Here is a 21,705-nt window from a genome sequence, read left to right on the forward strand (position 1 = left end):
GTTTACAACTGTGTCAAACTGGGATTTTTATTATTTTTTTCATCAAAAGTGACAAAATAGAACTAACATTTTGAAACAGTGAGATTGTGAAACTGTGTGTGAGATGCAGCTGATGATAGAGGTTCTGGATGCTATGGAAAAGTCCTGAGTATCCTTAAAGGGGTTCTCCAGCGCTACAAAAACATGGCCACTTTCTTTCAGAGACAGCACCAGCCTGGGCAGGGTTTTGCTGATCAGTTCCATTGAAGTGAATGGAGCTTAATTTCAAACCGCACCTGAACTGGAGACGAGAGTGATGTTGTCTTGGAAAGAAAGTGGCCATGTTTTTGTAGCATAACCCCATTAAGGTATGTGCATGAGCCCTATTAAAGGGGTGGTTCACCAAAAAGGTTTTTCTTTCAACTCATCTGGTGTCAGAGATTTGTAATTTACTTCTATAAAAAAAATCTCAAGTCTTCCAATACCTATCAGCTGCTGTATGTTCTGCAGGAAGTGGTGTATTCTTTCCAGTCTGACACAGTGCTCTCTGCTGCCACCTCTGTCCATGTCAGGAACTGTCCAGAGCAGCAGCAAATCCCCATAGAAAACCTCTCCTCCTCTAGACAGTTCCTGACATGGACAGAGGGGGCAGCAGAGAACACTGTGTCACACTGGAGAGAATACACCACTTCCTGCAGAACATACAGCAGCTGATTTTTTAATAGAAGTAAATTACAAATCTGGCACCAGTTAATTCGAAAGAAAATGTTTTTTTTAGTGAACAACCCCTTTAAATGCCCCATTACACGGGCCGATTCGGGCAAATATCAATCTGTGTAGTAAAGACAACGATCAGCCAAGATCCAAGCATCAGCTGATCATTGTCTTTTAGCAAGTTTAAAAACCATCGGCCTCCGGCTGTGCATTGCTACGTGTAATAGTAATGTGCGACTGATGGCTGATTACAGTGTAAAGTAAAATATTACAGATTATACTTACCTGTCTGCGCTCCCCGGCCTCCTGCTCACTGCAGTGACAATCACTCTGTGCTGTCCTGTCTCGCCCAGTGATTGACTGAGCTGCCTGTCACTGCACAGAGCATTGACAGTAGCTGCTGTGGTCGGAGAACAGGGAGCAGGTCACCGTGGACAGGTAAGTATGATGTTTTTTACTTTCGATGTAAAGGGCTGCACAGACATCACTAATGGCGTCCGCACAGCCATTGCTACATGATAATCGAGACGTTTAATATACTCTGTAAGTCTATTCTTTCCTTGGCTCCGAGCCCCCCCCCCCATCCCCGTAAACATTAGTCAGGCTTTTCTTTTTGTTACGTTATTTTATTGCAGATACAGAACATTCCAGATATTATTAGCAATCCGCTCTCTGCGAACCAGATGCCAGATCCCAACAGTCAGTAAATCCCGGTTTTATCCAGGAAAGCTCCCGGCCATCGGGGTCCTCATAGATTTCTGCGCTGCGGATTCTTCATCGCCCCTTTCATCTCAGGAAACGGACACCGTCTGGAACAGTCGCGCGGCGCTTACGTCGTTTTATTTAATGCGCACATCTGGACGGAGCGTCCACTCCTACCTGTCTAACACTTAAACAAACACCGAATCTTAAGTTCAATCGTATTTGTTTCAGCCTAAATCCCTCCTCTTATCCCGCTCCTCCAGCCGTGGGGTTTCCAGCAGTCATCCGGCTCTCCCTATGGGAGGGGAGAGGCTGCCAGGAGAATGCACTCTGCTAGCTGGGGAGAGGAAATGGTTAAGTCAGTCAGTCCTTCCTTTGCCCCCAAGGCAGAGTCTTTTTGATGTATGTGCTTGAGGTTGGCAGTGGATCAGCTTGCTCTGTGTTTTATGTTTCTCTGTTCTGCCTCTTTTGTCTTCAGCAGGAGGTGGAGATTATCCATCCCACCCAGCCACAGTCTCTGACAGGATAGCACACATGCAGTCCTGAGCTCAGACCCAAACTTCATTGCTTGGAGATGCAGGGGAGAAGTGTGGCTGCTGCTGCCTGATCTTCTCTGCCATAGACTCCCCAGGATCAGGGATCTCTGCTCTTCTCTGCCATAGACTCCCCAGGATCAGGGATCTCTGCTCTTCTCTGCCATAGACTCCCCAGGATCAGGGATCTCTGCTCTTCTCTGTCATAGACTCCCCCAGGATCAGGGATCTCTACTCTTCTCTGCCATAGACTCCCCAGGATCAGGGATCTCTGCTCTTCTCTGTCATAGACTCCCCAGGATCAGGGATCTCTGCTCTTCTCTGCCATAGACTCCCCCAGGATCAGGGATCTCTGCTCTTCTCTGCCATAGACTCCCCCAGGATCAGGGATCTCTGCTCTTCTCTGCCATAGACTCCCCAGGATCAGGGATCTCTGCTCTTCTCTGCCATAGACTCCCCCAGGATCAGGGATCTCTGCTCTTCTCTGCCATAGACTCCCCCAGGATCAGGGATCTCTGCTCTTCTCTGCCATAGACTCCCCCAGGATCAGGGATCTCTGCTCTTCTCTGCCATAGACTCCCCCAGGATCAGGGATCTCTGCTCTTCTCTGCCATAGACTCCCCCAGGATCAGGGATCTCTGCTCTTCTCTGCCATAGACTCCCCCAGGATCAGGGATCTCTGCTCTTCTCTGCCATAGACTCCCCCAGGATCAGGGATCTCTGCTCTTCTCTGCCATAGACTCCCCTAGGATCAGGGATCTCTGCTCTTCTCTGCCATAGACTCCCCAGGATCAGGGATCTCTGCTCTTCTCTGCCATAGACTCCCCAGGATCAGGGATCTCTGCACTGGCAGGAATCATCTCAGACCCCCAGCACCTGGTAAGGAGGACTGTATAGATTATATTCTTATATATATTATATTCTTACTGGATCTGACTAGTTGTATTCTGGTTATGTGGAGCAGAGGAGGATATATTGAGCAATAATCCAGTTTTGTTTTGTTTTTTCTTTTGCTCCCTGAATATTTTCTTGTCTGGGCTTTAATCTGAGGAAGTCATTATTACTAGATCATCTATCTTAAAATTTTTTTTTTGTTAAGTAAAAACAAAGTAATCTGATAATTGCTGCAATTAAGTCAGGAAAATAGATGTGGTTGTGGGATCTGTATGTGCTGAGGTGTGTGCACAGCATAGGGATGGAAGCAAATATATACTGTATACTGTTCATTGTAATCCATGTAAACTCTTATTCCTGGCTCTTTAGCAAGTTCTTATGAATGATACATCATGGTACATAGAGAAGTCTGTGTGATCCTGCAGCTCAGCCATCATACATAGCACAGGCACCCATCACCCATCCCACACAGCTTGCTGTGATGTTCGGAACATTCATGGTGCGTTTACACAGACAGATTTATCTGACAGATTTCTGAAGCCAAAACCAGGAACAGACTATAAACAGAGATCAGGTCATAAAGGAAAGACTGATTTCTTTTCAGATCCATTCCTGGCTTTTGCTTCAAGAATTTGTCAGCTAAATCTGTCTGTGTAAACGCACCATAAGGATTTAAAATCAAAAGAACTCTAAATGTTCTATGTAATTTGTCTATTGAAAGGAGCGTGCAAAGGAATTCCCCATGCAAATCAATGGAAAGTACGTTTGTCCTCAAGATCAAATAGAAAAAGCCTTAAATAAAAACAGCATAAAATAGGAACTGGTCGCCTTGGATATAGCTTTGTGCAGTTTGCAGGTATGTGTAGTTTACTTTTTTTCCCCTTTCTTTTCTCATTGAAAGAGGCTGAGCATTATAAACTGGTATATTAGATAGTGTGCAGCCACTTGTTGGGATTCATAGGCAGCATTATTGCAGTACATTATCTGGGGTTCAGAGGCAGCATTATTGCAGTACATTATCTGGGGTTCAGAGGCAGCATCATTGCAGTACATTTATCTGGGGTTCAGAGGCAGCATTATTGCAGTACATTTATCTGGGGTTTAGAGGCAGCATTATTGCAGTACATTTATCTGGGGTTCAAAGGCAGCATTATTGCAGTACATTATCTGGGGTTCAGAGGCAGCATCATTGCAGTACATTATCTGGGGTTCAGAGGCAGCATTATTGCAGTACATTATCTGGGGTTCAGAGGCAGCATCATTGCAGTACATTATCTGGGGTTCAGAGGCAGCATCAGTGCAGTACATTATCTGGGGTTCAGAGGCAGCATCAGTGCAGTACATTATCTGGGGTTCAGAGGCAGCATCATTGCAGTACATTATCTGGGGTTCAGAGGCAGCATCAGTGCAGTACATTATCTGGGGTTCAGAGGCAGTATCAGTGCAGTACATTATCTGGGGTTCAGAGGCAGCATCGGTGAAGTACATTATCTGGGGTTCAGAGGCAGCATCATTGCAGTACATTATCTGGGGTTCAGAGGCAGCATTATTGCAGTACATTATCTGGGGTTCAGAGGCAGCATCAGTGCAGTACATTATCTGGGGTTCAGAGGCAGCATCAGTGCAGTACATTATCTGGGGTTCAGAGGCAGCATCAGTGCAGTACATTATCTGGGGTTCAGAGGCAGCATCATTGCAGTACATTATCTGGGGTTCAGAGGCAGCATCATTGCAGTACATTATCTGGGGTTCAGAGGCAGCATCATTGCAGTACATTATCTGGGGTTCAGAGGCAGCATCATTGCAGTACATTATCTGGGGTTCAGAGGCAGCATTATTGCAGTACATTATCTGGGGTTCAGAGGCAGCATCGGTGAAGTACATTATCTGGGGTTCAGAGGCAGCATCATTGCAGTACATTATCTGGGGTTCAGAGGCAGCATTATTGCAGTACATTATCTGGGGTTCAGAGGCAGCATCATTGCAGTACATTATCTGGGGTTCAGAGGCAGCATCATTACAGTACATTATCTGGGGTTCAGAGGCAGCATTATTGCAGTACATTTATCTGGGGTTCAGAGGCAGCATTATTGCAGTACATTATCTGGGGTTCAGAGGCAGCATCATTGCAGTACATTATCTGGGGTTCAGAGGCAGCATCAGTGCAGTACATTATCTGGGGTTCAGAGGCAGCATCATTGCAGTACATTATCTGGGGTTCAGAGGCAGCATCAGTGCAGTACATTATCTGGGGTTCAGAGGCAGTATCAGTGCAGTACATTATCTGGGGTTCAGAGGCAGCATCGGTGAAGTACATTATCTGGGGTTCAGAGGCAGCATCATTGCAGTACATTATCTGGGGTTCAGAGGCAGCATCATTGCAGTACATTATCTGGGGTTCAGAGGCAGCATCATTGCAGTACATTATCTGGGGTTCAGAGGCAGCATCAGTGCAGTACATTATCTGGGGTTCAGAGGCAGCATCAGTGCAGTACATTATCTGGGGTTCAGAGGCAGCATCAGTGCAGTACATAATCTGGGGTTCAGAGGCAGCATCATTGCAGTACATTTATCTGGGGTTCAGAGGCAGCATCAGTGCAGTACATTATCTGGGGTTCAGAGGCAGCATCATTGCAGTACATTATCTGGGGTTCAGAGGCAGCATCATTGCAGTACATTTATCTGGGGTTCAGAGGCAGCATCATTGCAGTACATTATCTGGGGTTCAGAGGCAGCATCAGTGCAGTACATTATCTGGGGTTCAGAGGCAGCATCATTGCAGTACATTTATCTGGGGTTCAGAGGCAGCATCATTGCAGTACATTATCTGGGGTTCAGAGGCAGCATCATTGCAGTACATTATCTGGGGTTCAGAGGCAGCATCATTGCAGTACATTATCTGGGGTTCAGAGGCAGCATCATTGCAGTACATTATCTGGGGTTCAGAGGCAGCATCATTACAGTACATTATCTGGGGTTCAGAGGCAGCATCATTGCAGTACATTATCTGGGGTTCAGAGGCAGTATCAGTGCAGTACATTATCTGGGGTTCAGAGGCAGCATCATTGCAGTACATTATCTGGGGTTCAGAGGCAGCATCATTACAGTACATTATCTGGGGTTCAGAGGCAGCATCATTGCAGTACATTATCTGGGGCTCAGAGGCAGCATCATTGCAGTACATTATCTGGGGTTCAGAGGCAGCATCATTGCAGTACATTATCTGGGGTTCAGAGGCAGCATCAGTGCAGTACATTATCTGGGGTTCAGAGGCAGTATCAGTGCAGTACATTATCTGGGGTTCAGAGGCAGCATCATTGCAGTACATTATCTGGGGTTCAGAGGCAGCATCATTACAGTACATTATCTGGGGTTCAGAGGCAGCATCATTGCAGTACATTATCTGGGGCTCAGAGGCAGCATCATTGCAGTACATTATCTGGGGTTCAGAGGCAGCATCATTGCAGTACATTATCTGGATGCTTTTGGTTTAACTCTTTCCTCTGGGATTTGGCCGCCCCTTATTTTCAGTGGTGTAAGTTTTCTCCTCTCCTTTTGGATTGTGTCTGTGTCCTCCTATGATACATAGTGTCCATCAGTGTAACATGCAGATGCAGCAGAGCTTGGTTTGTTCTGTGCAGCGCTGGTGAATTAGTCATTTGCCGCAATTCTTGACATTATTAAATGTGAACTTTTACATAAGAGAAGGTACAAGTAATAAAGTCGTAAAGCGAGATCTGTATATGTAGTAAAATATGTGACATATATTATGTATCCTATTAATGTTTTATATACTCTACATAGGCTTTACAAGCTTATATTATTTATTTATCAGTAATGTCAGGATTGCTTGGAAAAGTTGCTTGATAATAAATATATATATAGTGTATGTCCCATTTCTTAGAGCTTTGTGAACTGTATAATATAGTGTTAGCTGGAGCAACATGTAGATAAAGTGAGAGCTGTATAGTAACATCCAGGTACAGGGTCAGAATATTAATATATATATATATATATATATAATTTTTTTTTTGGTTACTATTGGTTACCATGAATAATCCAGGATATTCCGCTGTATGTGTGAGGGGTGAGTACCTGACTGTAGCTCATTCCATTTCGGTCCCAGACATAGTCCTCCCATGGGGAGCTGCTTTCTCATACTACTTTGCTCTGGAGTGCTGCATATAAATAGCCATGTGAATACGGTTTAACCCCGAATGAACGTGTTTCCCAGAGTCACAATCCAAATATTTAGCTGATGTTTTACAATGCGGCCTTCAGGAGAGGGCAAAGGAGAGCAGTAAAACGGCCAGAACGTGTTTCTTGTGGGATTCTGGATACTTCGGGACCCTTGGTCTTTCCTGTTGTGGGATTCGGTTTTAGCTGCGACAAATTCCTAGCACGGCGCAGACGGTATGAAGTGTAGAAGTGCGGGATTTACTATGGGATTCTATGGGCAATAGAAATATTTACATTCATCTAAACATAAACTGGAGTTTGCTGTATCAGAAATATACAAAATCCCCATTCTCTATGGTTCCCATCATTCTAGAACAACCGCGTGCAGCATGACAGCCAGGCAACATGTCCAGGGAAATAAATAGTTACGGTTTTTATACCCAATACATGTCATAAATTCATCTATAATGATGCTATAGCCCACAGTTAGGAACATAGGATGCATTTCTCTACTGGGGCTCACAATCTAATTTCCCTGTTTCAGACATTGCTAACAATATGAGTGTTAAAGGGGTACTCCGGTGAAACCAAATTAACTGGTTTCAGATAGTTAGATTTTGTAATTTACTTCTATTTAAGAATCGTCAGTCTTCCAATACTTATCAGCTGCTGTATGTCCTGCAGGAAGTGGTGTATTCTCTCCAGTCTGACACAGTGCTCTCTGCTGCCACCTCTGTCCAGGTCAGGAACTGTCCAGAGCAGCAGCAAATCCCTGTAAAAAACCTCTCCTGCTCTGGACAGAGGTGGCAGCAGAGAGCACTGTGTCAGACTAGAGAGAATACACCACTTCCTGCAGGACATACAGCAGCTGATAAGTATGGGAAGACTATAGACTTTCAAATATAATGGTAATGGTATATACTGGTGTGTGTGTCTATGTATAGTGATTGTACTGCACAGGCCCCGCTCTAAGCATCTATCCTCATAGAGTTCAGTGTGCGGCTGATGTACCTGATGCCCCATCATTAGTCACGTCTAAGTGCTCTCTCTCTCTCTCTCTCGCTCTCTCAGATACACCTAATGGGGATATAACATATTATAGATGAGTGTATACAGCCATCATCTTTCCCCTAAGGCAGATGTGTAACACTGACATAATATACTTAGGTCATTGCTTATTCTCGCTACAGTTCGAGGTAGTAAAATGCTTTTCAGAGCGATCTGTGGCCAAACGTGTCTGACATGTAATAGATGCTAGCAGCAAACTTCAAGGGTTAAAGGGGTTGGTCACAAAAAAAAAAATTCTTTCAGATCAAGTGCCAGAGATTTGTCATTTACTTCTATTAAAAAAATCTCCAGTCTTCCCATACTTACCAGCTGCTGTATGTCCTGCAGGAAGTGGTATATTCTCTCCAGTCTGACACAGTGCTCTCTGCTGCCACCTCTGTTTATGTCAGGAACTGTCCAGAGCAGCAGCAAATCCCCATAGAAAACCTCTCCTGCTCTGGACAGTTCCTGACAGAGGTGGCAGCAGAGAGCACTGTGTCAGACTGGAGAGAATACACCACTTCCTGCAGGACATACAACAGCTGATAAGTACTGGAATACTTGAGATTTTTTTAATAGAAGTAAATTACAAATCTGTATAACTTTCTGACACAGGATCATTTAAAGGGAAAAAAAACTGGTGAACAACCCTTTAAAACACAACGTTAAATGGTCACAATACTGGTACAGTTGTAAATAGGTGTACTTCACACATTGTATCTGCGCTCGCCATGTATGCCCCTGCATCTAAACCTTCCATTTTTCATGTTCATATACACTCCTCTGTTGTGGACGCTGTCATATACTTGTTAGTTCTATGTCTGATATAAATCAGAGATGATGGAGATGAAGGCAGAAGGCTTCTCCATAGGCGATGATCAATCTGCATGACGTAGACTTTTCCCACCATCTCCACCTATATACTTCTCTGTATTGTCTGACAGACGGACCCTCAGAGATGTACAGGGCTGCGGAATATGTTGGCGCTATATATATATATAATTACTCGGAGGAAATGTAGCTGGATGTTTTTACCTGCTGAAAGAAGAACATGTATATAGTGAGCCCAGGAACGCCATCACAGCAATAAGCAGATGTCAGGGAAATGATCGCTGATTGATTGGGGTTAATCCGCTAAAGTGGTTTGGAACATAACTAGAGCAGAGCAGGGTGAGTGCCGGGAGGTCACATTTCTCAGATGTTATTACAGTATAAGGCTATGTTCACACAACGTACGATTTTTTTAAAAGAACAGCTGTTGTTTTTCATTAAAACAACGGCCATTCATGAAATGCACTGAAGTCACTGCAACAACGGCCGTTGTCTTCACACTATGTACGAGTGACAGCAACAGACGCTGTTCAATATATTGTGTGAAAACAACGTCCGTCCATCCATGTGCCCTATTGGGGCTTATCCATACCCTCGGGGGGGGTGATCCCGGCCGGAGCGTATACTATGTGTATACACTCCAGATGGGATTCCATAGAAGATAAGGCAGCGTGTCTTTTCGTACAAAGTACGTCCGTTGTCGCCGATTGCAACAATGGCCGTACTTTTACAAAGAGATACGCTGTGGGAACATAGCCTAAGGCTGGGTTCACACTATGTATATTTGAGGCTGTATTTGTGAGGCTGTATAGCAACCAAAACCAGGAGTGGATTGAAAACACAGAAAGGCTCTGTTCACATAATGTTGTAATTGAGTGGATGGCCATCATTTAATGGCAAATATTTGCTGTTATTTTAAAACAACGGCTGTGGTATTGAAATAATGGCCGTTATTTACTGTTATATGGCGGCCATCCACTCAATTTCAACATTGTGTGAACAGATCCTTTCTGTGTTTTCAATCCACTCCTGGTTTTGGTTGCTATGAGGACCTGACATGAGGACCAAATACTGCCTGAAATATACATAGTGTGAACCCAGCCCCCGGCTGTAAGAGGGTAAGAGGCCATTTATATGGAGCCGTACAACACAGATCAGCAGTATGGGAGGGTAGTATGGTATAAAAGGTGTCCATATACCATAGATTCCGAGGTCACAGAAACATAGAAAACTGGCAGCAGATAAAGCGTCTGCTCCATCTAGTTGGTCCTTATAGTATTTCCTTATCTTAGGATAGATATATATTTATTCTGTCAGGACCGATTGAGACTTGCCTATATACCACATACAATTGTTTGCATTTTGGAATATGTTCCTCGCTGGAGGGGTGATAATATACAGAGACTGTACCGATAATGTAGGCCTGGGCAGGCTCCACCCAAGAACGGACCCTGCCCCCGAGGGCTGACAGTATACAGGGTGTGGGATAGGAGACTATAGAGGCCGTCTACAGTCACACATCTTCTGTTAGTGCTATGAACAGAAATCCATAGAAAGTTACCTATTCCTTTTTTATTCATTTACTTTTTATATCATTTCATATATTCCAGCACCTAAATAGAACTCCATAGAATACTTGTAAAAGGCCGTGATTCTGGGCAATCTCTTGTGGCTGTGGCCGTGTACTGTACATAACATACCTGCGTTCTCTATTCCAGGTAAGCAGTAAGGAGTCCCCAGACGTGATTCTCCGAGGGATTGTGGACAATAAAGCGTCATGGGTTCCGTTATCCTGAGAGTCATCGTGCTGCTGGCCGTAACTGGACTTTCTATCAGTAACCAAGCTGGAGATGCCTTCCAGAATCAGACGGACATTACTTCTGACATTATCGGGAACAGGACCGTTCCTCAGCGTTCAATGAGACCAAACAGTACCATGATCTGGTGCCCCGAAAGGACCAAAATCAGCCATGTCTTCAAATACATAAACACTATATTATCTTGCGCCATCTTCATCATCGGGATGGTTGGGAATGCGACTCTGCTGAGAATAATCTACCAGAACAAGTGCATGAGGAATGGGCCGAACGCTCTGATAGCCAGCCTGGCACTGGGAGACCTGATCTACATCGCCATTGATATTCCTATCGTTGTGTTTAAGGTAAAAGAGACATTTCATGAGTCAAATATAAGTTGGATATTTTGGCAAGTAAGCTACATATCCCTGAGGTTCCATAGAAAAGTAACCTCTAGTGATGGCAAAAGGAAACAGCTCCAAATAAAGTCCAAAAGTCTTCATCTTGCCATGATTAAGGGAGACCATCCCGAAACGCGTCGGCATGTATTTTAAAGTTTTGTATGCATTTTATGGACACCCAATAAACTTTTGGACTTTATTTGGAGCTGTGGATTTCCTTTTGCCATGATTGCCCAGCTGGTGGTGTAGCCCAGCCTTCTACACGTGCTCCAGTCCTACATTGGGAAACCATTCACTCTACTACGTTATCCTGCACATGGTGAGCTGACCCAGTTTCCATATTTTCTGTTCAAACCTCTAGTGATGGTGCAAACAGAGACTATCCTCAAAGGTTATGTTTTCAAGGATGCCCTGTTAGGCTATGTTCACACACCATTTTTGATCTTCATTTTGAGCTGAAAAAGCAGATGAAAAAGTTAAGAAACTGCACTTTTTTATGTTTTTTGCTTTTGGTGAGTCTTTTTTTTGGCCACTTATGGCTCATAGGCTAGTGTATGAACATAGACTCACAATGAAGCCATCTCAACGACCAACTAAAGGCCCTATTCCACGGGCCGACCTGAGGAGCAAACGAGCGCTCTCAGCACTCGTTTGCTCCTCGTTCCCAGCTCACTGCCGCCACCAATCCACGCGGCAGCAGCGAGCGAGTGAGTCTGGGGGGAGCTGCGGGGGAGGGGGCTGCCTGGGTGATCACTAGATCGTCCGGGCAGCCCATAGCATACAGCAGCGTCCTATTCAAAGGAGAGATAGCAGCAGATCATTGCTGTGTCAGTCGTTTGTTGAAAAACAAACGACTGCAATGATTAGCCGACATGAACGATGTCTGCTGATCGTTGCCTTCTATTCCACGGGACGATTACTGGATGTAACGGCCGATATCGTCCAGTAATTGTTCCGTGTAATAGGGCCTTTAACCCACATGATCAACTGCTTGGAGAAGCCACATCTGGCCACAGTACAGCATATGATTACATGGCAACCTTTCAAATAACCGGTTTAGGCCATGTTTCCATAACGTTTTTTTTAGGTAAAATAACGGCCATTGTTTGATAATGATGATCCTTATTGACGGACGTTATTTTCAAATGACCAACTTTGTGAGAACATAGCATTAGTATATAATGCAGTTCTCCATTCTGGCTCACTAAGAAGGGATGCTCTCTATATGACGACATCCATATGCCCAATCGACCATATTTCAGTCTATGTGTCATAAAGAATAATAATTCAATGCAGAAAGAATCACTTCATTCCTTATACTTACACAGATCAACGCTGCAAATACACTGCTATTCAAAGGAGAATTCTGGGCAGGAACATTTTTGCAAAACAGACGGGGAGGGGGTGGGTTAAAAAAACAAGGTGTACTTACCTCCCCGGCTCCAGTGCTGGTGTCCGCTGTCCTCTGCTCTGCTCTCTGGTCCCCTGCTGCTTCCTGGTCTAGGGAGGGGACTTGAGACGTGACATTTCAGGCCCGATCAGCCAGTCAAAGCCAAAGGCGGGACACCGCTATATTCACTGACTGGCTGAGCAGGCCTGGAACGTCATATCCCAAGTCCCCTCTCTAGACCAGGAAGCAGCAGGGGACCAGGGATAAGAGCAGAGGACAGCGGACACCAGCGCTAGACCCGGGGAGGCAAGTGTTTTTTCACCCCTCCCCGACAATTCTGAAAAAAATGTCCCTGCCCAGAATTCCATTTAAAGTCCTTTGTTTAAGTGTAAGATGTTGCAAAGAGTAGTGCCGCTATAATCTACCAGGGCCGGTAAAAGCAGCCGATATCTATAGAGCTCAAGGAAATAAAAGTGACAGGTTTGTTTTGTCTCACAAAGTGGAGAGAACGTTAAGATTGCCTAAAGATGAGGTGAAGGGTCAAACATCTGTTGGTGCAACATCTTGCACAGGAATGGAGATTTTGGAAGTTAAAATTTTTTGGAAAGGAAAAAAAAAAGATGACGGAAACTGTCATTATTTACTGTGGCAATGTTGTTCCTTCTGAGTAGAGAAATGTAACGGCACTCATCTGTTATAGAGGGAGGGTATCGTCCATTCCATGATAGGTCATGCGCAGTAATTGTCATGGTTTTTGGCTTTTTTTATGGCATGGGGGGGTTATATTGGTTATTTGACATAAATTGATGTGTACGCCTGTCGGATTCAATAATATAATATTAATAATAATAGGGGATATAAGTGTAAGAGGTAAAAGATGTGATCGGAGCAGTAGTCCGATCGGAGACGTCATTCGTTTTCTTTGCGGGGTCCTATCTCGTTTCTGTAAGTGCAATCAGAATGTTTATAGTAATCACGGTTTTGGCCGACCCAGCGTCAGTTCACATCTGAGTGTTCGACAAAACATCATGTCAGTGTAAGAGGTCGCGGAGGTCACATCTGTAGCGGGTTAACATTCACCTAACATATGGAGATGATTTGCACAGGGCATCAGCTGAAATGTCAGCCTCGGATTTATTACACTCGCTCATCTTCAGCAATGTTCTCTTCTCTAGTTATTTAGCAGCCCATATAATATCCTAAGATCTATCAGCATCTCAACCATCTTGTGGCCAATATGAATTTCATCGCTTGCCCCAGAGACTTTGCGTGTCTCCATATGTTTACACCAAGGTAAGGAAAGCTTCGCATACTAGTTTAGTTGTAGATCAGCCACATATGTAGTTACACTCCATAGATCACAAACATTACATGTCCACCACGACCAAAGACATGAAGAATTCAAAATAAGGCCGGGTTCACACTACATTTTTGCGAAAAACGGATGCAATTGTGTGCATCCGTTTTGATAATTTTTTTCCATTGACTTCCATTATAAAAAAAAAAAAAAAATCAAAACAGATTTGTTTTTATTTTAACATACAAAAAAGGTAGTCGACCTCATTTTTGTGACCATTAAAAAAAATGGATCCGTTATTTATTTATTTTTTTTATAATGGAAGTCAATGGAAAAACGGGTCAAAAGGGATGCACACAATTGCCCCCGTTTTCCATCTGTTTTTTGCAAAAACAGATGAAAAAAAAAAAAAAGGATTGCAAAAATGCAAAAATGTAGTATTAACCCAGCCTTACATTACATGATAGGGCTGGGTTCACAATATGTTTTTCAAAAAAACTGACGCATTTGTGTGCATCTGTTTTTGATCTGTTCTTCCATTATAAAAAAAAAAAGATCAAAACACATCTGTTTTTTATAACATCCACAAAAATGTGGTCATTTGTGTGTACATTAAAATAAATGGATGCATTTTGATTTTTTTTTTTTTATAATGGAAGTCAATGGAATGGAAGCACACAAACGCATCCGTGTTTCCACCCAGTTTTTCATCCTAATTTTTAACGGATTAAAAAAAAACGTAGTGTGAACCCGTCCTTAGTATGATTAAGAGAAATATTTTTAATAAAAGTTGTATGACAGTATTACTAAGCAAATGACCAAAGTTGCCTAAATGTAAGCAGGCATTACTAGTTCTTCATTTCCAAGGCGATACAACAACCAAACTATGTCACTATATGTGCATGCAATTACCTTGTATACATAAGTGCATCTACATAATTCAGCTTTATAATGCATTACGTTTATTCATGCAGTGGACAATGAGTGGTTTTAATCACAAATTGCACCATGGTGGAGAATTCCTTGAAAAATCTGTAAAAGATAACGAGAATTTCCCATAACTTCATGTTACTTTATAGCTGCAGGAATTGTTTTCATTAGTTTCCAACTCTAGTCGCTGACAAAGGGATCATTTGAGTGAGGAAGTACTACTGAACCTTTTACAAGTGGTAGGTCAAACAGCATCATTAGCAAGCTTGAAGACCACATTCTAAAGGCATGCTGCATACAATACCAGACCTGTTTCACTCTCTGCAGGATGACAGAGTCCTTTGCCCAGTCTGGAGTCTACACGTTATCTGATTTGTACTCTGATTTTAGAACAAAAAATTTAAATAGATGCTTTTAAAGGTCATGGTATAAACTTTAATATATCTTATCAGACAATTATGGTTTCTCTCTCCTGTAATCAGGGAGATTTCCGTTCTCCAAACCAGCTTAGCAACAACTTTTATTTACTGGTTACAACTTGTAGCTAGCTCAGCAATGCAAGTCTATGAAGGGGGGGACGGGTAGGGGATTGTCTGGGAATACGCTCATTGGAGACATCGAGAAAGATGGATAAGAGACAACTTGCAGAGCAGAAGTCTGCTGACAAACGCTATAGACATGATTAATTATAGTCAGATATAGTGCTGATGCTAATGTACACACAGGACAGCTTATCCTAGAAAGTCACTTGAAATGACAGGGACCCTTTAAGAGCTCACCAGACATTTATGTCCACTTTAAATAGAAGACTCAATGTAGTGTTTTGAACCAAAATATCTGCTGAAGTGGTGCACCACGTTTTCTATGAGTGGTCATCTTAATATAACAATATTCAAACAGTAAGAAACGGTAGGTTTCCATCATTTGTTTAATTGGTGGGGTGACCACTTCTCTGGTGACAATTGGAATCTGCTTGTTGTTAAAGGGAACCTGTCACCCAGACGGTGCTATGTCATCTATCGCCATCATGTTATAGAGCAGGAAGAGTGATATATATCGTTGTGGGAAAAGATTCTATGTAACTTGTTGATTGAAATCCCCGATCATTTTATGACAAGGAGTCCAGTGGGCGGAGTCACTCAATGGACTGGACTCTTTAGGATGGAAACATCAAACATTTCGATCCAGAAAATACAAGTTGTACTGAATCTTTTCCCATAAAGATATATATCACTCTGCTCAGCCCCTTCTGGTCTATAACCTGATAGCGATACCTTAGGAAGCATTTTTATGGTGACTGGTTCCCTTTAAAATATGTGTGCCTCTAACTGCGGGATATAAGGGAAAAAAAGTTCTACTTCTGATAGATTTGTTATAAAAGCCACTTTTGGAAAGCCTACTGAAAAGTATATGTTGTGCTGGGGCAATACTATCCAAAAAAAGCGAATAGGAAAAGGGAAAAATATATAATGGAACAATATTCCATATGTAAGAAGTGGGTATACCGAGTATTAAAGCGGATGGACCACCAGTTACATCACTTTGGTGCACTTACGCCGGTGTCACAGTCTTTTTATTTGAACCGCCGGTTTAGTCCCGAGCAGCGGCCCGGAATGGAGCACTGGCGGAAGACCCGACGGCCTCCAGTTTGATGAAACAGCTTCCTCGCTGTGACGCGGTTCCATAAGAATCACTGGTGCTTTGTCACAGAGGGGAGGGGATCGGGCCTGCCCCCAGTGCTCCGGCACCGGTCTGTTAAATGTACAAAACCCGAAGCTATACCTGATGTTACATTCACTTTAACCTAACATTTTTGAAAAACAGAGGTGTGATTTGAGGCTCCTCGTCCCAGGCACATGTAACCGAGAGGCTGCACGTTTTCCACCTTAGGGCCACATGTTTACATGTCCTCATGATGCCTCCTGGATCACCAGCTAAAAAATCATGTTGCTTTTTTGTAAAAAAAAAACAAAAAACTGGTGATGTCATCTTCATATTAAATCATGAAATCCTTGCATGGGTCATACTGCTGGAAGCCGCCCATCCTTCTTCATGATTATAGTGCGGTTCACTATGCTATAACAAACCTGACAAGTGATTTCCAAAGTTTATGCATTCTAGGTGCCAAGCTCACACAGCGCAAGCTTCAAACCAGGGAGGTCAGACTTAGGCAATCTTTATATAGTGTTTTTCCTTTATGTTCAGCGGATTCACTGGGAAAGCTCCTGATTCTTTACTCATCCAACTGTGGCAAATAAAGTGTCCTCTGGAGGAGAGCTGCTACATTGCCAGGTCTCCCTATGCCATGTTAGTAGTCTCCCCAAGGAAGCAAACCAACCCCTCAGGGTCACCTCAAGGGCCTGTAAAGAAGCTGACCAGCAACCTGGAAAGAGTTCTCTGTAGATATGGACTTTGGTTGATAATCGGTTACTGAGACCCCATCAATCACTAAAATGAGCTGCAGTAGCGCTTAGCTGATCATTTGGCTTTTTCCAATAAAGCCGACTTTCTGTGGATTATCTGTGAATCTGTTCACCACACGCAAGGCTCCTTGGGAAGAGCCAATTGATGGCAAGAAATGACCAAGCTCAGAGCTCAGCTGAGTGCTACTGTTTTTTCACTTTAGTGATTGATGAGGGTCTTAGCACTTTGACCCACGCCGATCAAAACTTCTGAGAAGTTGACATGACATGTCACACGTTTAAAAGGTACCCTTTAAAGCGTAATTGCCATGTTACTTTTCAGAATCAATATGTATCAATAGTACAAGCGATTTTAAGAAACTCTTCAATAGGTTTTATTAAGCAAAAGAGTTTCCTTCTGTACTCAAAAAGCTGTTTTTCCTACCTCCCCCCCCCCTCACTTCAGAAGAAGCAGGATTTCTGTGTCTATTATGGTCTATGGAAGGGGGAGGGGCTATGGGTGAGGAGTGAGCACAGAGAGGAGAAAAGGCAGCACATCATTCTGCAATCTTCTCTCACCAAGCTCCCAGATAAGCACTGACCTTTCTGACCTGTGAATCCAGCATTTTATGCGCCCAGACAGTCTGCAAACTGCAGGAGCTGGCTCTGTACTCTTCCTGCTTACTCATCCCCTTCAGCCCCTCCCCCTCCTTAGGTTATAATGGACACAGCAAACCCACCTATTGTTGAGCTACCTTAAATGCTGAACAGTCAGTGTATTAGTTACATCATTCTGTTCAGCCGTTCTCCTAATATGCAGGAGAATAGGATTCTTGCCACACCTCTCCCCTGCCCTCCAGCTGCTGATTGACAGGTGACTGCCTATACACAGCATGGATAGATAACTGCCGATCAGCAGCTGGTGGGTGGAGTTTTCTGCTTCTCATGAATATCCAGGACTACTGGGCTCATGCACATAATGGAGAGGACTTATTGTCCATGTTGTTCAGGAGGAGATCTCTGGATCAGCTGCACAGAACAATGTAAGTGATACATCATTCTGTTCAGCTTCTCTGTCACTAGTTTATACTACCCTGAGATAGGACGCCATAATCCTACTGACAGAGTCTCTTTAAGTTAATATTGGGGCATCTCGAGCAGGAGATTTACATTTGTTACATTTAATTCAACTAACAAGTCGTATGTAAAATGATACAAAGCCAGACAACCCCTTTAACCCCATAAACACAAATGAAGCCTAAAAACTGCCAATGTAAGCAGCAATGGAACCTTCACGTATCCCCCGGGTATGTGACTATAAAGGGAAGAAGGAAACAAGTTCTACATTTGCAAATGTTAGAAATGTGATCTGAGATAAATCTGCTACTGAGCAACAGAATTTTATGCATTTCTTGTTTTTTTTCTGTGGGACTTAGAGTCACTGTCGTATTTTTTTTTTTTTTTTTTTTGCAGAAATCAATAGTCCAGGCGATTTTAAGAAACTTTGTAATTGGGTTTATTAGCCAAATCTGCCATTATCTGCATGTAAAAAGCCTTTTCCCAGGTCCCCCCCTCCTTCCTCTTTTTCATCCACTCTGAAAAATCTGAAAATTGTGACTTGTTGCAGGAGACGTCCCCTGTCTGTTCTAGGGAGAGGGGAGGGGGGAGGAGGAAGGAGGGAGTTAGCCGGCAGCAGAAAGCAGATAACAGAGGATTACAGGCACGAAGCTGGGTGACAGCTGTAATCAGAGCTCAGAGAGGTCACTGGTGACTGTCACAGGAGATAAAGGGTGAGGGATTTGTAGATTAACTCTTTGTTGTCCTGTTTTGGTCTTTTCTTTAGCTCTCTCCATAGGAGAACAATGAAGACAGGGGGGAGAGCTTCAAACTGCTTTTTCATGATAAAAATGCATTTTTCGGATAATAAACCCAATTACAAAGTTTCTTAAAATCGCCTGGACTATTGATTTCTGCAAAAAAAAAAATTCACGACAGTGACACTTTAACAAGAACGTAAGAATCTGAATCACAAAAATTATTTTTCCAGAACTAAAGATGTATTGTATAGAGGGATAGTGAGGGGTGATGGTGAGTGGGGACAGTGAGGGGTGATGGTGAGTGGGGACAGTGAGTGGTGATATTGAGTGGGGACAGTGAGTGGGGACAGTGAGGGGTGATAGAGAGTGGGGACAGTGAGTGGGGACAGTGAGTGGTGATATTGAGTGGGGACAGTGAGTGGGGACAGTGAGGGGTGATAGAGAGTGGGGACAGTGAGTGGGGACAGTGAGGGGTCATAGTGAGTGGGGACAGTGAGTGGGGACAGTGAGGGGTGATAGAGAGTGGGGACAGTGAGTGGGGACAGTGAGTGGTGATAGTGAGTGGGGACAGTGAGGGGTGATGGTGAGTGGGGACAGTGAGTGGTGATATTGAGTGGGGACAGTGAGTGGGGACAGTGAGGGGTGATAGAGAGTGGGGACAGTGAGTGGTGATATTGAGTGGGGACAGTGAGTGGGGACAGTGAGGGGTGATAGTGAGTGGGGACAGTGAGTGGGGACAGTGAGGGGTGATAGAGAGTGGGGACAGTGAGTGGGGACAGTGAGTGGTGATATTGAGTGGGGACAGTGAGGGGTGATAGAGAGTGGGGACAGTGAGTGGGGACAGTGAGGGGTGATAGTGAGTGGGGACAGTGAGTGGTAATAGTGAGTGGGGACAGTGAGTGGGGACAGTGAGGGGTGATAGAGAGTGGGGACAGTGAGGGGTGATAGAGAGTGGGGACAGTGAGTGGGGACAGTGAGGGGTGATAGAGAGTGGGGACAGTGAGGGGTGATAGAGAGTGGGGACAGTGAGTGGTGATAGTGAGTGGGGACAGTGAGTGGGGACAGTGAGGGCTCATAGTGAGTGGGGACAGTGAGTGGTGATAGTGAGTGGGCAAAAGTCACATTGTGCAAAAGATAAAGCAGCTTCACTGGGGTCATTGACTAATGGTCGTGTCCAGCCAAAGTTTATCTTCACCTCCCACCAGTTTGGGTTCTCATGTTTGATCTTTTGTATAATTTGATGGTTAGAAATGTCACAGAACGTTTTCACCAAGCTGATTGGATAAGGGATTCTAGAACTAAAGACACTTTGTTCCGACTGGCCACAATGATATCACATTGTCGCTATCTGCTACTGGTATATATTGAGATACATAAAGGTATTCAGATATATACCACAGTGTACCCGAGGCTACAGATCTAATATAGCATTGCATTACAAAGACAAAATAGGTCATACTCACCTACCCTGATCTCCCACCTACCAGTCCCGGTTAGTTACTGTGTTCTGCAGGGTAATACTGTACCTCGGCCAATGTTTGGCTGGCCAAAGAAACAGTGGGGTATCAGTGTAAGTGAGTATGACTTATTTTTTTTTATTTTTAATGACCCCGGCCATATGTAAAACAATGTATGATTGCTGAACAAACCCTTAAGTTGACCATATATTCACTGGATTATGGTAAAAATAACAGGCACGTCTTTAACTTAAAAGGGTAGTTCAGCAAAAAAATAAAAAAATAGAAAATTTCTAACTTACTTCTACTTATCAGCTGCTGTATGTCCTGCAGGTAGTGTTGTATTCTTTCCAGTCTGGAGAGCAGACTATGGGGATTTGCTGCTGCTCTGGACAGTTCCTGACATGGACAGAGGTGGCAGCAGAGAGTACTGTGTCAGACTGGAGAGAATACACCACCTCCTGCAGGACATACAGCAGCTGATAAGTACTTAAAGATTTAAGATTTTTTAATAGAAGTAAATGACAAATCTCTGGCACTTTACTGGTGCAGTTAATTTGAAGAAAAAATATTTTTGCGGATTTCCCCCTTTAAGATATGTGTACTAAACGTGACTATGGTGATAATGCACTTGGATAACATTACAGGTTAGCCTCAAAGATCTGTGGTCACCTGTTCTGGCCAGCTGCAGTAGTGCCTTTAGCTTTCTTCTAACCATCTTCTAAACAAACATTTAAAATATGTATATTCTCTTTAAAATTACATTGATTTCCTCATAGACATAAACTTCCTCCCATTACCCAAAACTTCATAGCGGCTAATTGGCTTTCCATTACAATGATGATGTATATGTGCGGCAAATGTGTCCATGGGAGAAGGGATATTATACTGAGGTAAATGGATACGTTATTCCTAAACCACCACATCAGTTATATAATATAATGGATGAATAGTCCCCCTACTCGGCATCCCATTCCTGGTTTTTGTTCGGCTTAACTTATTACCATAGATGATTGATTGATAGATAGATAGGAGATAGATAGATAGATAGATAGATAGATAGGAGATAGATAGATAGATAGGAGATAGATAGGAGATAGATAGGAGATAGATAGAGAGATAGGAGATAGATAGATAGGAGATAGATAGATGATAGATAGATAGGAGATAGATAGATGATAGATAGATAGATAGATAGATAGATAGATAGATAGATAGGTAGGAGATAGATAGATAGATAGATAGATAGGAGATAGATGATAGATAGATAGATAGATAGATAGATAGATAGATAGATAGATAGATAGATAGATAGGAGATAGATAGATAGATAGAT

At 43.3% G+C, this 21,705-nt stretch overlaps 1 protein-coding gene across 1 annotated transcript in view; it reads left to right on the plus strand.

The window, feature by feature from the left end:
* Positions 1 to 1,899: 1,899 nt before the first annotated feature.
* EDNRA (endothelin receptor type A) overlaps positions 1,900 to 21,705 on the plus strand; it is a 45,772-nt gene continuing 25,966 nt past the window's right edge. Inside the window, exons 1-2 of the mRNA XM_069978664.1 lie at positions 1,900 to 2,807; positions 10,598 to 11,040. Of these exons, the coding sequence (XP_069834765.1) occupies positions 10,657 to 11,040 (384 nt within the window). The 5' untranslated portion in view covers positions 1,900 to 2,807; positions 10,598 to 10,656. The remainder of the gene's footprint in view (positions 2,808 to 10,597; positions 11,041 to 21,705) is intronic.

The sequence above is a fragment of the Dendropsophus ebraccatus genome, chromosome 7 (genome assembly GCF_027789765.1).
Source record: "Dendropsophus ebraccatus isolate aDenEbr1 chromosome 7, aDenEbr1.pat, whole genome shotgun sequence".
Lineage (NCBI taxonomy): Eukaryota > Metazoa > Chordata > Amphibia > Anura > Hylidae > Dendropsophus > Dendropsophus ebraccatus.